Source organism: Netta rufina (assembly GCF_964035555.1).
Source record: "Netta rufina genome assembly, chromosome: 5".
NCBI lineage: Eukaryota > Metazoa > Chordata > Aves > Anseriformes > Anatidae > Netta > Netta rufina.
Window position 1 is genome coordinate 46,162,060 of NC_140128.1, and position 12,661 is coordinate 46,174,720.

Sequence of the window (12,661 nt, forward strand, 5' to 3'; positions counted from 1 at the left end):
ATGGCAGAATTGTACTGTCTTCATTTTATACCCATCATTTTGTAATGGCATTGTTTCTTTATAATGCTCTAGCAAACATCAAGACGTAAACCTAATAAATTACCACAAGGATGAAAAATGCAGAAACTAAACAAGGCTGGCAAAAAAATCACATTTTTTCCCGTGACCCATAGAGCCAAAAGCAATGGCATCTGCAATAAATTAGTGTTTTTCTTGAGGAATAATATTAGTAATTAAAAATCAAGATTAAACACAAATAAGATGATCTGAAAGCGAGATGAAGGATGGGAAGGACACTCTCAGGAAGGTTTGGGTGGCTTTATTTAGTTCCTTATCTCCTGCGTCAGAAACCTATGTTCATGGGGCTTCATGGGGACCCTTTCAGTACTCAGCTGGCTGAGGAGGGGTTTCAGAAATTGGAGCAAAGTCGGAAACCCAGCACCTCATCAGGGCAACGAACACTTGCTGACATCGCGACGCTCACATCTGCTTTTCCATTTCCAACACGCTGACACTGCCTTCCCCTTCCCAGCGTGGGGTGGCCAACACATGCCTCCAGTCAGCATCAATGGGGGTGGGGGGAGTATGGAACTAATGAAACTAGCACAGAATATCCACACAAAACCCGATGAGGAGAAGCACTGAAGCCAACATGCCGCTGCCTACGAGGGGAAACACAGGGAGCGGCCACCACAGGGTGCGGGGGCGGCGGGCGGGAGGTTTAAAAGGCGGCGCGGGCCGCTCATGGCCGCTCCCCTCACGGCCGTCCCCCCTTCGGCTCCCTCTGCGCATGCGCGGCTGGGCCCCATGAGGAGACGGCCGCCGCCCCCGCCGCCCGGCTCCGCCATGTCGGAGCGGCTCGGCAAGCCCACCTGCCTCATCGTCGCCAGCGCCGCCGCCGCCGGTGAGAGGCCGCCGGGTCCCCTCCTCCTCTTCGTCCGGGGGCTGCGCAACCCCTGTCCTCTCCCTGGGCTTCCCAGGCACGCCTGGGGGAAACGAGCGCCTTCCCTTCTGCCCTCCTTCCCCTCCGTGTTGCGCCCCCAGCCCGCAGGGACGCGCTGCTCGCATCCTTGTTTCTCCCCGCAGGAGGCTGTGCTTTCCTCTTAAAATACCTCTCTGAGATCCTTCAGAGCTTGTAGGATGAGCAGGGAAGCCCGAGTCTTTGCGCCTCGCTAGGTGAAGCGTGCTGGTGTCGGGGATGCTAAAACACCGCTGTGCTTTCCTTACACCGCCGGGCTCCTCTCTTCCAGGTGTGTCAGCCCAGTCCTTCCTTCACTGCTTCACGCTCACCAGCTCTGCTTTCAACCTGCAAGTCGCCACCCCTGGGGTAAGTAAAAACGAGCAGTCTTTGTGATTTCAGCCTGAAACCAATTGATATCTCCATCGATAAGGGAGAAGTACGCTATTTCTTTTCTTTGAGATGCTTTATTCGCTTACAGATTAAGACACACTTCTTTTTACTGCTGATTTCTTCATATTGATCCTGAATATGAGCATGCCATAGTATGGTTCCAAACTTCTCTGTCCAGTATCCTGGACGCTCTTAACAACGAGCGTCCAGACAAGTATTTGAGAATCATTTCAGTGGGAAAACTTGAAAACTTAAGGTTTTTGAGAGCTAAAGTCTCTCAAAATCCCATGTTTATCTGTCAGGAAATGTAGCAGAAATCTGCAGTGATACTGACCACAGTCTTTGAACCATGTTTCCACTAGGGGAAGTCAATTGATTTTGTGGATGTGAATGAGAGCAACATGCGCTGGATACAGGACTTCCGCATGAAATCGTATGCAAACCCTGCCAAGTTGGAGTCAATTGATGGTAAGGTCTTCGCTGTTGGCTACTGTGTCATTTCTATTTATGAGGGAAATATGCTTCTTTCTGTTAGGTCTTTAGAGGATACAGAAAAGGCATAAAAACTTGTGTATTAAGAGGAAGCTGTGGCAAGTAGTTTATTCTTACTTATCTTGCATTAGTAATTCCCTCTTACTATTCTATAGTATCATACATATTATTAATTCTTGAAATAAACATTTTCCTAAAGTAGAAGCTAGCAGACAGTGCTTTTAAGTTTTGTGTAAGTAAGAATGTCTCATTAAAAAATTGTGTTCTCTGTTTTAAGAACCACCTCTTTTTCTCTGTTCCACATAGATCTTGTAGTTTGCTTAGTTCTTCCAGTTTGTGAAGTTTCTGAGTGACTTAGGACATCATCACATAAGTTTGTCAAATCTGGAATGGATTTATGGTCAGTTCTTTTATTTGTATTAGTTTCTGTTCCTTCTTATTAGGTGCTAGATACCACGCGTTGCTGATTCCGAACTGTCCAGGGGCTGTGACTGACCTTGCAAACAGCGGGTACCTGGCTAAGATATTGCAGCATTTCAGCACTGAGAATAGTAAGTGAGCATCATTAGATATTTTATTAAATCAAGTAATCCATACTACCTTGCTATTGTTGCAAGACTGTTACCTTCCAATGACTTGTTCTGAGAAGTTGTTTATGTAGTAGTTGTAGAGTGTTGCAGCATACAGAACTGGAAGAGCTATTTTAGAAAAATGTATCTTCTCTTAAAAAGCACTATCTTTGTGCAAATCATAAAAATAATAACAGTAGCTTTGGAATGTGTTTGTGAAGGTTCTCTCCTCAGTGATGCAGAAATTGCTCTCTGTCAGTAGGGCTCAAGGTTTAGAGTAAGATTTGGGATGTACCAGAATAGTCGTCAAGGCCCCAATAGATCAAGGCTTTTGGCTATTTGCTGATGAGCACAACTTCTCAAATATTCTTTGATTTTTTTTCTCTAGAGCCTATCTGTGCGGTTGGACACGGTGTTGCAGCATTGTGTTGTGCCACCAATGAGGATAAATCCTGGGTGTTTCAGGGATACAGTCTGACAGGGGTAGGTTGAGCTTTCATCTGACTTCTGTGTGGGGTCTTTTTCTGTTATGAAGCTCTCTACCTATCCAGGGGCCTGTGACTTCAGGTGATGGTGCCAGTGTTTCTGGTCTTATCCTGGAACTTCCTACACACATAAGTTACCAGCCTGGTATGCTTAGTTTATGTTCAAGGTGTGGAGAGTTGTCATTAGCAAGGGGCCCAACACCATGCATGAAGGTATTGTCTCACTTCAGCTGTCACATCGAGAGTGTTTTCATTCCCACTGTTCCATAAACTTTAGACTGAGTCTATGGATGCTGGAAATGACTGCTGCAGCTCTTTGGATTAATAGCTGAGAGCTCTTAATTATTTTTTCTGTTGCACAAATGCTGGAGGTAGACTTTATTTCTCAAGGTGCTTGAGAAATGTGTAGAGAAAGTTTCAGGGGTTGAGGAGAAAGGTGCTTAACTGTTTTTGAGTTAAAAGCTAGTTTGTACAAAGTATGCAGACACTGTTTTATGTACTGTGCTACTGCACTGCCTTTTTTCTGACCTTATGGGCTACTTATAGGGCAGTTACACCTGTGCACCAAGGTAATGCAAGCCTATATAGTATTACTTCTAGAGTTGAAAATTTACACCCAAATAGATTAAGTTTGAGGCTCAAAAGCTATCATATTGTCCTGATGTGCTTGTATTTGGTATTACAGTCTATGATAAAGCCTCTTAAATAAGAGTCATGATGTGGGCTAGCTATAGTTGGACTGGAAACTGTAAAATTCAACTTTTTTCTTTGTGTATAAAATGTCAACTAAATACTCCTATTTTCTTTTCATTTAAGTTGTTCTCATACTCCGCTCCCAGTGGAGTAATGTTATTTGGACTCCATGAGTGACACTCTAGATGTTCCAAATGTACATTTCAGTGTTGAACACCTAAGCAGGTCTCCTGCTTATATGAAGTTAATTGCATGCATGCTGTTCAGTTCCCAGGCCTGCACCCTCTACCTAGTTAAATATCTGATCTATACCACACTCACCTCAGTGCAGATACATGATGTTCTTTTATCCTGTCTTGAATGGTTTATCCACAGAGTAGTTTCCTGAAAACCAATTGTACTAGAAATATTGGCCAGTGGTGTTGCAGAGTTGCTACATGCATGGCTTCAAGGTAGATGATCAGTGCTGCAAGATTAGGCTTTAGTTGAGAGTAAACACATCTTGGTTTTGAGGGCTGAATGTTTGAATATCAGCACCTTTAGACCTTGATGACCTGACGATCAGGCTGTCTGCTACTAGGAAAGAAGGTTCCCTAACACTTACACCAAGGTTTTGACTTGTTTCTGGTGTCACTGTGTGATGATGCAGGAGTTCTCAGTATTTTTCCTTGACTTTGTTGGATGCTTTCTCTTTACTAATACCTCAAAGTGCCTTAAATATGGAACAGAGATATATTTTTGTTTCTGCTTTAAAGCAGTTGGAATGGTTAAGTAAGCAAACTTGATGCTGAGAATATTGAGCTGCAATAGCTTCTTAGTGGGGACACTAATCTTGATGTAAAAATCTAATGCTTCATGATATCAAGATCAAGTGTACTCCAGACTTGCTGTGGGATGAAACACTTTGCTGCAGAGCTATAATACATCAAGATCTTTTTTTTTCTTAATTAGGCTGTGATTCTGTCTGTTATGTGGATGCAAGATGTTTTCTCTTCCTATAGTGGTAATAACATTGAATTCAATTCCTATGGCGACCAGTAGATTATATCACTCTAATTTCTCGCTCAGAATATTTTAAAGCAACTCAAACTAGTAGTTTGGAAATTGAATCAAGTGGAATTTAAAAAATGCAATTGCAAAGTATGATGCTGTGTTAATTCTTGGAAAGCTTCACAACTGAGGGGAGAGAGAATCATGGATGTGACATCTTAGAGATGTTGCTTAGCTATTCTACTTAAATAAGAAGTGTTTAAATATCAAATGCATACAGTGCAGATCTTTGGATTGAATTCAGGAACACTTCAGCTGATCTGCAAAAAGAGTTGTCACTTTCTTTTTCTCACATGGGAACTTTCAGTGTGCTCCTTATAGAAAATCTGTAGAAGCTGTCTGTGGTCATTTAGTTTCCTGCTTTGCTTCTGTTGCATTTTCTATGTACAGCTGGGAGGATGGTAGGGGAAACAGGAAAAAATGACAGTTTTGCCTGGCTTATTTTCTATAAAAGTAAGAATTATTTCTTTTTGATCTTTTTCAGCCCTCTGTGTATGAGCTAATAAGGCAGCCTAACTTTGCCAGTTTATCCATTATTGTGGAAGACTTCGTGAAAGATTCTGGAGCTACATTTAGCGGTATGTCACTCCCATTGTCCAGCACTTCATTTCATGGCCAAGTGTTGGAAATTAATGTCTGTATACCTATTTTATGCATGTGAACAGGACTTTGATGTGGTATCTAATCTTGCATTCTCATTTCACAGATATAACTGAAAACCCTAATGGGTTTGAAAAGAGAAGAATAAGTGCCATGAAATACTGCATGTGGATAAGTAGGGCAGTACAGTAGAGCACATTGTCTATGTGGCTGTCCATACCATACTTTTTTTTAACCTATGGTAAGCATGAGGTAGCTTATCCTGCTGTGAAGACAGAATACATACTGCAGGGGAAAGTGTCTGCAGGAGAGTTTCCACTGATCTGCTGCTACACAGCCTATACCTGCAGGGAGATGTCTGTATGGAAGCAGTGTTCTGCAGCTGCTTCCTGGCTACACAGCAGGGAGTATGTGCTGCGGTGGGAGAGGTTAAGTCATAGCTTAACCTCTCTAAGTCATAGCATTGAAAGCTAGAGGCAGTACACTGAATGCTTCTGGTTATTCTGATCAGTTGTTCTCTAGCTTTGAATAAAATACTTGATGGTGAATCTGGTTTTGTAGTTTTTTCATTACTAGTTGTTTTATTATTAGTAAAAATGTGGAAGTTTGTCTTTCAAACTGCAAAACCTGAAGTTCTGTACTGTGTGAGAGAAAATATCCATTTCAACATGTCACCTTCTCTAGAGTATTTCTGGATGTGCAGGGAAACATTAATTTCCTTTTATAAGCTCCTTTCTTTCAGTACTGAAGAGCTACAGGGAGAAATAAAGACCAGAACCATTTACAGCATTTACAACCATTGTTTGTTTTTCAGCTGTTTAGTCTCCTATTTTGCTATTTTTTTTGAATCTGCACTTAAAGTTAATGAGATGGCTATGGTATTTAAGTCAGCCTTTATTTAACAGAATAATGCCAGCCATTGAACTGATACAACTTGAGGTGGCTAGATTAGATATTACATATGTGGTGTAGGTTGGAAATAGAACCAGGAACCTAATGCCATGCATCTATTTTTCCATTGACAATAAAAAAAAGAAATGCCATACTTATCAAATTGTTGTATACTCTTTGCTTAATCCTCTTCTGTCTATGCCATCAATAGCCATCAGACTATTTGTGTGCATAAATGGCATCTTTATGCTTTTTGAATGAGCTGCTGCTATGTCTTTCTTCATAATTGGTTCAGTACTGACAGTTTATAAGCTGGTGTTTCAGTGGTACATGTTATGTCGTGTATCTGGCTGAAGAGGTGTTGACAAATTAAGCAGAAGAAGGAGAAGTATGAGTGGTTTGAAAGCGGTTTGCTGTACTTAGGTCAGTAAGAGGCTGGGAGAGGTGGAAGAGAAGGTGAATTGGCTATTACTGACAAAATAAGGGTTCTGTCTGGAATGAAGTAACATAAAAGTACTGCTTGGAGTACTGAACAATTAACACATCAAAATTATAATTGACCATAAAATAAGTGTTTTCCTGAAGGTTCTGTAGCATCATAATCACAGCTTTGATGTCTTGCATAAGAAGAGTTTATACAAGGCAATTAGAACTTAGAAAGCTTTCTCTAAGGCTTGTGTTAGGAAAATCTCTTGATATATGCAGTTTACCTGTCTGGTGTTAATTGAATTAAGGGACCAGTGTTGCTGTCTTACTACTAGAAAGTCCTCTGAAATTCAGGACTGGGGGCTTGAGGTTGTCCCTGTCTGTTGGGGTTACAGTTCAGCATGTCCATCACCCAGGAAATCCTGGTCTTGTGCATTGGAGTTTTATGAGATGAAATGCTGGAACTGAAGTAGTGTCCACTAACGTCATGTTTGTTATTTTTCTCCTCTTGTATGTAGCCAGCAAGCCAGATGCTGTACATGTTGTGCTGGACAGGCACCTTGTGACAGGACAGAATGAGAATTCCACTCTTCCAGCAGTCCAGAATCTTCTTATGCTTTGCAATGTCAGGTAAAGCCATATGGGAAATGAGAACAAGACCAGGTAGTGTCAAAGCATCCTTTGCTTTCAGGGGTCTTATCCCCAGACAATTTTTTTATCTAACTGCTGAAGTATGTGTTGTCTTTGCTTTACCTATTCAGTCTGAGTCTTTTGGAAAAAAAGCATTGGTGAGTATTTAAAAAAAAAAAGTTTAAAAAGGGCTGGGAAGTACACAGCTATCTATTGAAGCTGGTGGAATAAAACAGTAAGCTTTGTTAAATACATGTTATGAGAAACATCTGTTTCTTTTATGCTTTGGCAAGTTAGCATTCGGTCACTGTATTTTAGGATTCTGGGAATGAACAGATTTCTGTTCTTTGGTAATAGCTTGGCTGTCTATCTTTTTCATCTTATCAGTTAGAAGAAAACATGTAAATAACCACAAATCTTTTTTCCTTTAGGTGAATGGGTGCTAGAAGCCCCTTCTTAGCTGTGGACTAACAAGTCATGTCATGTTTGGATGTTTCATTCAGCAAGAAATGAAAGAGCAGGTCTCTTTGCAAACAGAATGGATGATGAGCCAGCAGGCTAAGGATTTCCTTGTCTGTTAACTGGATAAAACATGTCTTTAAATGTCTATCCTGGACTATGAAGTGACTGACATTGAAGTGGCAATGCCAGGTTTTGCACACACTGAATGGATGAAGGTTGTGAATAAGGAAACTTGGAAGTGCATCACACTTCAGAAGCAATTATGAGACCACCTTGCTTTTGTTACTACATCTTTTTTTATTGCCTCTCTATAGGCCATTAACTTAGAGTTGTGGAAAACTATATCTTAAAAAAATAAAAATCCATGGCCATGAGTATGATTTGATGAAGCTGAAGACCCTGCTTGAGGTTGACATTTTACTGGCCATTAGTAATTCTACCCTAAAGAGCACTTGGACATTAGGGAATCATCTGGCATTTGTGGTTTAAATATAAAAGTCTACATCTAGTGCTTCAGTGAAATGCAATTTCATGTGTTCTTACCTTTCTGCTGGTAGGTCACAAAGTTACTGTCTGAACTTTAAATGTCTGTGATGTTCATGTATCCTTAGAATGGAATGGAAAATGTATAGCTAAACAATAAAACAGAGCCATTTGTTTTGAAGACATTTTTCTGTAGTGCTACTGTTGGCATAATGCGTCCTTGTTTTTTTGCCTTGTATGTTCACATTAATGGATTTGTTTAAAATGTCAGCTCAGCTGATTTTTTTAAATGGTCTTCTGTTAGCTGTTCTGCTTTGTGGTGTGTAATGTTGTTTGTTCTTTTCAATGGTTGAAATATTTCTCTCTGGCAAGTACATTGCGGTTGTTGCTGGAACTTTATGGACAAAGGAAAAAGTTTAGTAGATAACATGGATCACATCTTCTGAGCAACAAATAGATCAAATCTGGCTTTCTTTCTGAGCAGCAGGTGCAAATTGAAGTTGAGCGTGGAAAGGAATATTCATAACAAGAATAGTTGTAGATCTGGTAGTTTAAATCTTTGTTTCTGACAAGCCTTCTCAGGGATTTAACATCTGTCACCATCAGGACAAAATTTCCATCTGGATTTTTAGGGGGCTGTCTGGTGAAATGATGTGGAAAACTTTTTGTGTATGTATTGCAGAAGTATTCGGAGTTATGGTAACTTTGTGTTGAACATTGCAAAGCTACAGCAAGGAGACTCTGTCCCCAGAAATTTTAAGTAAAGGTGAAGCTCCCCACCATAGATTCCACTGATTGCCTGAGCTTCTGTGTAGGGAACTTAAGAGGGGTTTGAGTCAGGTTTTCAGGATCTTAGAGGAGGTAGGTGCAACTTTTGTGGCTTGTAAGATGAGAGCTTTGCCACTCTGGATCTAGGCCCTGACTGCAGCTGCAAAGTAAAATCTTTCCAGAAGCACCTGAGAAGATACATGTCTGTAGTACCACTCAGACTGCTTCCATGCAACTTCGCCAGAATCATTAGACATTTCAATGCTTGCCTGTAAAAATTGAATACTGGTGACCACCCTGTGTCCTGCTTTCTTAAGAAAATTTCTGTCCAGTCTCTTCAAGAAGCTACCAGGTGAAGAAGTGTTCAGACCACTGCAGGCTCTGATCAATTCCATTGTATGTTTTTTCCTAGCAGCCAGGACCTGTTGAAACTGCCTTGTTTGTGCCACTATCAGGAACTACACTAAAGTACAAAGTACGTTGCCTTTAGATTTTGCAATGCTTCCTTCTTGCCCTGTGAGAACATATGGAAGAGTTAGTGTCTATTGTCACTCTTTCACACGGGCATCTCCTCAATCCAAATGGTCCCTAGTGTTGAAGCTGCTTCTGAAAAAGAGGAAGAATTGCATGACCCAATGCAACCCAGCAGAAAGTAGTTGGAGAGGGGATGTGTGCAAATACATGAAGCAATGTTTCTTTACCATGAGGATGTTCAAACACTGGAACAGGCTTCCTAGAGAGGGGTAATTCCTGTCACTGTTCAAGAGGCTTTTAGATGATGCCCTCAATAACATGCTTTAACTTTTGGTTAGCCCTAAAAGAGGTCAGGCGGTTGGCATGGATGATCTTTGTAGGTGCCTTCCAACTGAGGTAGTATTTTTTTTTTCTAAAACTGGGGGAAAGATGGAATTGAAGTAGAAAATGTGTGGCTGTTTAATGTCATGCTAGAGGCATTCAGCAAAGTCTTATCCTGATTTTTTTGGGAGGACTGGGAGCTGGGGTTAGTGGATTGGAATGTGGAGGCAGTATCCGTAGTTATTGCTTACTATCATTTGACATCTGTACCACGTGCAGACAGAACTAATAGCACTCTTAATCTACCTCAAGAAGATATTTGGAGAGTTGGTGACCTTTCACAATGCTTTCATTTACTTCTTCATCCTGGAAGTTTCCAGTATGGTTTTGTAACATCTGCTTATTTTGAAGCTACATAAAAACAATGGGGTTAAAGTACAGGCCACAAGCAACAGCATGTCTGGTTTGGAGGATTGTAGCATACTTCTTGCTTCAGATTCATATTAGCTGTGGTCTGCAAATGTAAAAACTTTTTTTTTTTTTTTTTTTCCATGGAGAAGAGAGCAGCTTTCCTGTCTAGTCTGTTGTATCCATAGGTCTGAAAGGTCTCCCAAGGTCAGAGTCAGTGCTTGCTTCAGACAGCAGATGCAGGGGGATGAAAACAGGGGAATGAGGAAAGTACCTCAATGGTGGAGGAGAGACAGAAGCTGTACAACTTTTCTTTGGAGTCTTTCAAAATGACTTCTTTGTCTGCCTTGAAATTCAAAGAACTGAGAAGAGAAGGGACAGCTGACAAGCTGCAGTCTCTGGCTGGAGTGAAGCCTGCAGTTAGTCCCTTGTCTCATGTTTGCATAGATTTGGGCAACAACTAACAGCACAAATTGAGGACTGCATCTGGTGTGCAAAGATAAGGTTTCTGGAGAGGTGCTTAGCTCTGGCTTTGTGCTGCCCAGTGAAGGCAATGATCACTTGCTGCTTCTGAAGAACAAGCAGGAAGCTTGGTCAAACTGATGCTTTCAAGTCTTCAAATGACCCTGCAGTTCGTGGCTCAGAAAGGGATTATATTAATAACTCTTTTTCCCTGAATACTCTTGTGGGCTATTGAAAGGCCAACAGGGTGGTTCATGATGTCTTGGACCCTTATGGGGCAAGGCTGTATCTGACTATGACCTGGAGGTGAGTTGCTCTTCCCCTTTCTGTGATGAAGGGAACAGCAGCAGCACCTTGGTGCTCAGTGCTTGGCAGGGCTGTACCACCAAGTGACTTGGCTGAGACGCTGATCAGCAGCTGGTCATTGGCACTGCATTAATGGAGGTGTCTTCCTGCAGCCACCTCAACCCTTCTGCTGTTTGCTCATTTTAAGGCCAAACCTCAAATTGCCAAAGCCTTTATTTGGTAGGCCTACAACAGGGCAGTAATTGCTGCCGTCTTCCCATCTTGCAGGTCACGGGGGTTTCTTGAATGCACTAGGTAATGGTTCATTGCAGTGGCTGGTTATTTTATTGGTGAAAATGAGAAAAAAGAATTATCCTGGAGGAAAGCATAGGGGAGGAAGCAGCAGTGTAATAATTCATCCTTGAATGCTGACTGTTCAGATTAGAGGACTATTCTACCTAGGGAGGGAGAAGCTCTTCTTGAACCGTAAATCTCCCCTACCCTCGTGGGCTGATGAGGCATGATCAGTCTCAGGGACAGAGGACCAGACTGAGGCTTTGAAAGTCTTTTACCCAGACTGCTCACTGTTTGTTGCGTGACACCATGGGTAAGTCACCTCAATCCTCTCAAAGAGGGTACATGCTTCTCAGCAGGCTATTAACTCAGGTGTCTGCAGCAGTCTGTGCTGAGAAATAGAGAGCAGAGCCCTGTCTGAACTTGTTGTAGCTGGACTTGTAACAGGATTTACGCACTAGTAGCACCTTTTTCTCTACCAACTGCTGCTGTTGAGGCAGTTAGGGTTACTCCTCTGAATATCTCTCTCCCGCACATCCCTCTGCTTGTTCTGGGAACAGCCAGATGCATTCAGTCCTCAGAGCACAGCAGAGCTGCAGAAGGAGGCACCGAACAAGGTGACAAAGACTTGAGAATAATGTGTTTTACTGAGGGAGGACAGCAGGCAAGTCTGTTGCTCTTGGCATGTACTAGCTAGACAAAATACAAATAGAAACAGAGCGTCTTGGATCGTGCCTGCCTTTCTGTCTGCTCTGTCGTGGTGATGCAGGTGTTGGTTGGCCTCTCCCACTGCATCAAAACAATTTTATGCTTGCATTGGGCTGTTTCCTGCACCCTGAAGGTAGACTAATGAAATATTACATGAAAAATACTGGCCTCCTTTTAGAGAGTCTCTTAAAGGGAGGCTACCCTTTCTTCCTTAATGCTTGTGTTGTCTCCCGCTTTAATGTCAAGAGCCAATACAGAGAGTGAGGGGCTGACTAGTCTGTGCCCTGAGACTGATAAATTTTACAGTGGTGTTTCCCCTCTGTAAGAAGGGGGAATAGGGCTCTTTCTAACAGTAGATCAGAAATTGAGGTTATTCTAGTCCATCTTGATGGCTAAGCCAGTGAAAGGCTGTCTTGGAAAGCTGAAAATAAAGGAACTGACTTACCGTGTCAGTTGTGTGGACCTAGCAGCCCTTTTTCCAACAGCTCTGCTCTTCTGTAATCTCTTGCAACCATGTTTAAAGAATACAGGAGGTACTGAGAGCAATTGGGAGCAGCATCCTGCCTTGAGGGAGGAAAAGCTTCCCCCCACCCTGCCTTGTGGATGAAATTAGAGACCTGCAAACACATGAGGAAGTTGATAACCTTGCATTTGTGCTCAGTGGTTAGTTGGTGTTTGAACTGTGGAAAGGAAGGGCTGCCTGGGATGCTGCAGCCTCCCACAAGGTGGTGGTGCTGCTCCACACAAGCCTTCACATTCCTCCTCAGCCACCAGCAAGCTCGATCGCCAAACACCAAGTACGAAAATAT

The 12,661-nt window shown here is 42.2% G+C and overlaps 1 protein-coding gene across 3 annotated transcripts; it reads left to right on the forward strand.

The window, feature by feature from the left end:
* Positions 1 to 807: 807 nt before the first annotated feature.
* GATD1 (glutamine amidotransferase class 1 domain containing 1) lies at positions 808 to 8,276 on the forward strand (the record flags this gene model as incomplete). 3 transcript variants are annotated; one of them, XM_084288295.1, is made up of 8 exons in its annotated part: positions 815 to 904; positions 1,251 to 1,327; positions 1,714 to 1,819; positions 2,287 to 2,394; positions 2,801 to 2,895; positions 5,125 to 5,218; positions 7,076 to 7,187; positions 7,619 to 8,276. In XM_084288295.1, the coding sequence occupies 8 exons, from the start codon at positions 847 to 849 to the stop codon at positions 7,620 to 7,622; spliced, it is 654 nt and encodes a 217-aa protein (XP_084144421.1). The 3 variants fall into 3 exon arrangements, with proteins under 3 accessions (XP_084144420.1, XP_084144421.1, XP_084144422.1); XM_084288294.1 differs by lacking the exon at positions 7,619 to 8,276 and having other exon boundaries at positions 808 to 904; positions 7,076 to 7,191; XM_084288296.1 differs by lacking the exons at positions 7,076 to 7,187; positions 7,619 to 8,276 and adding an exon at positions 5,347 to 5,486.
* Positions 8,277 to 12,661: the final 4,385 nt, after the last annotated feature.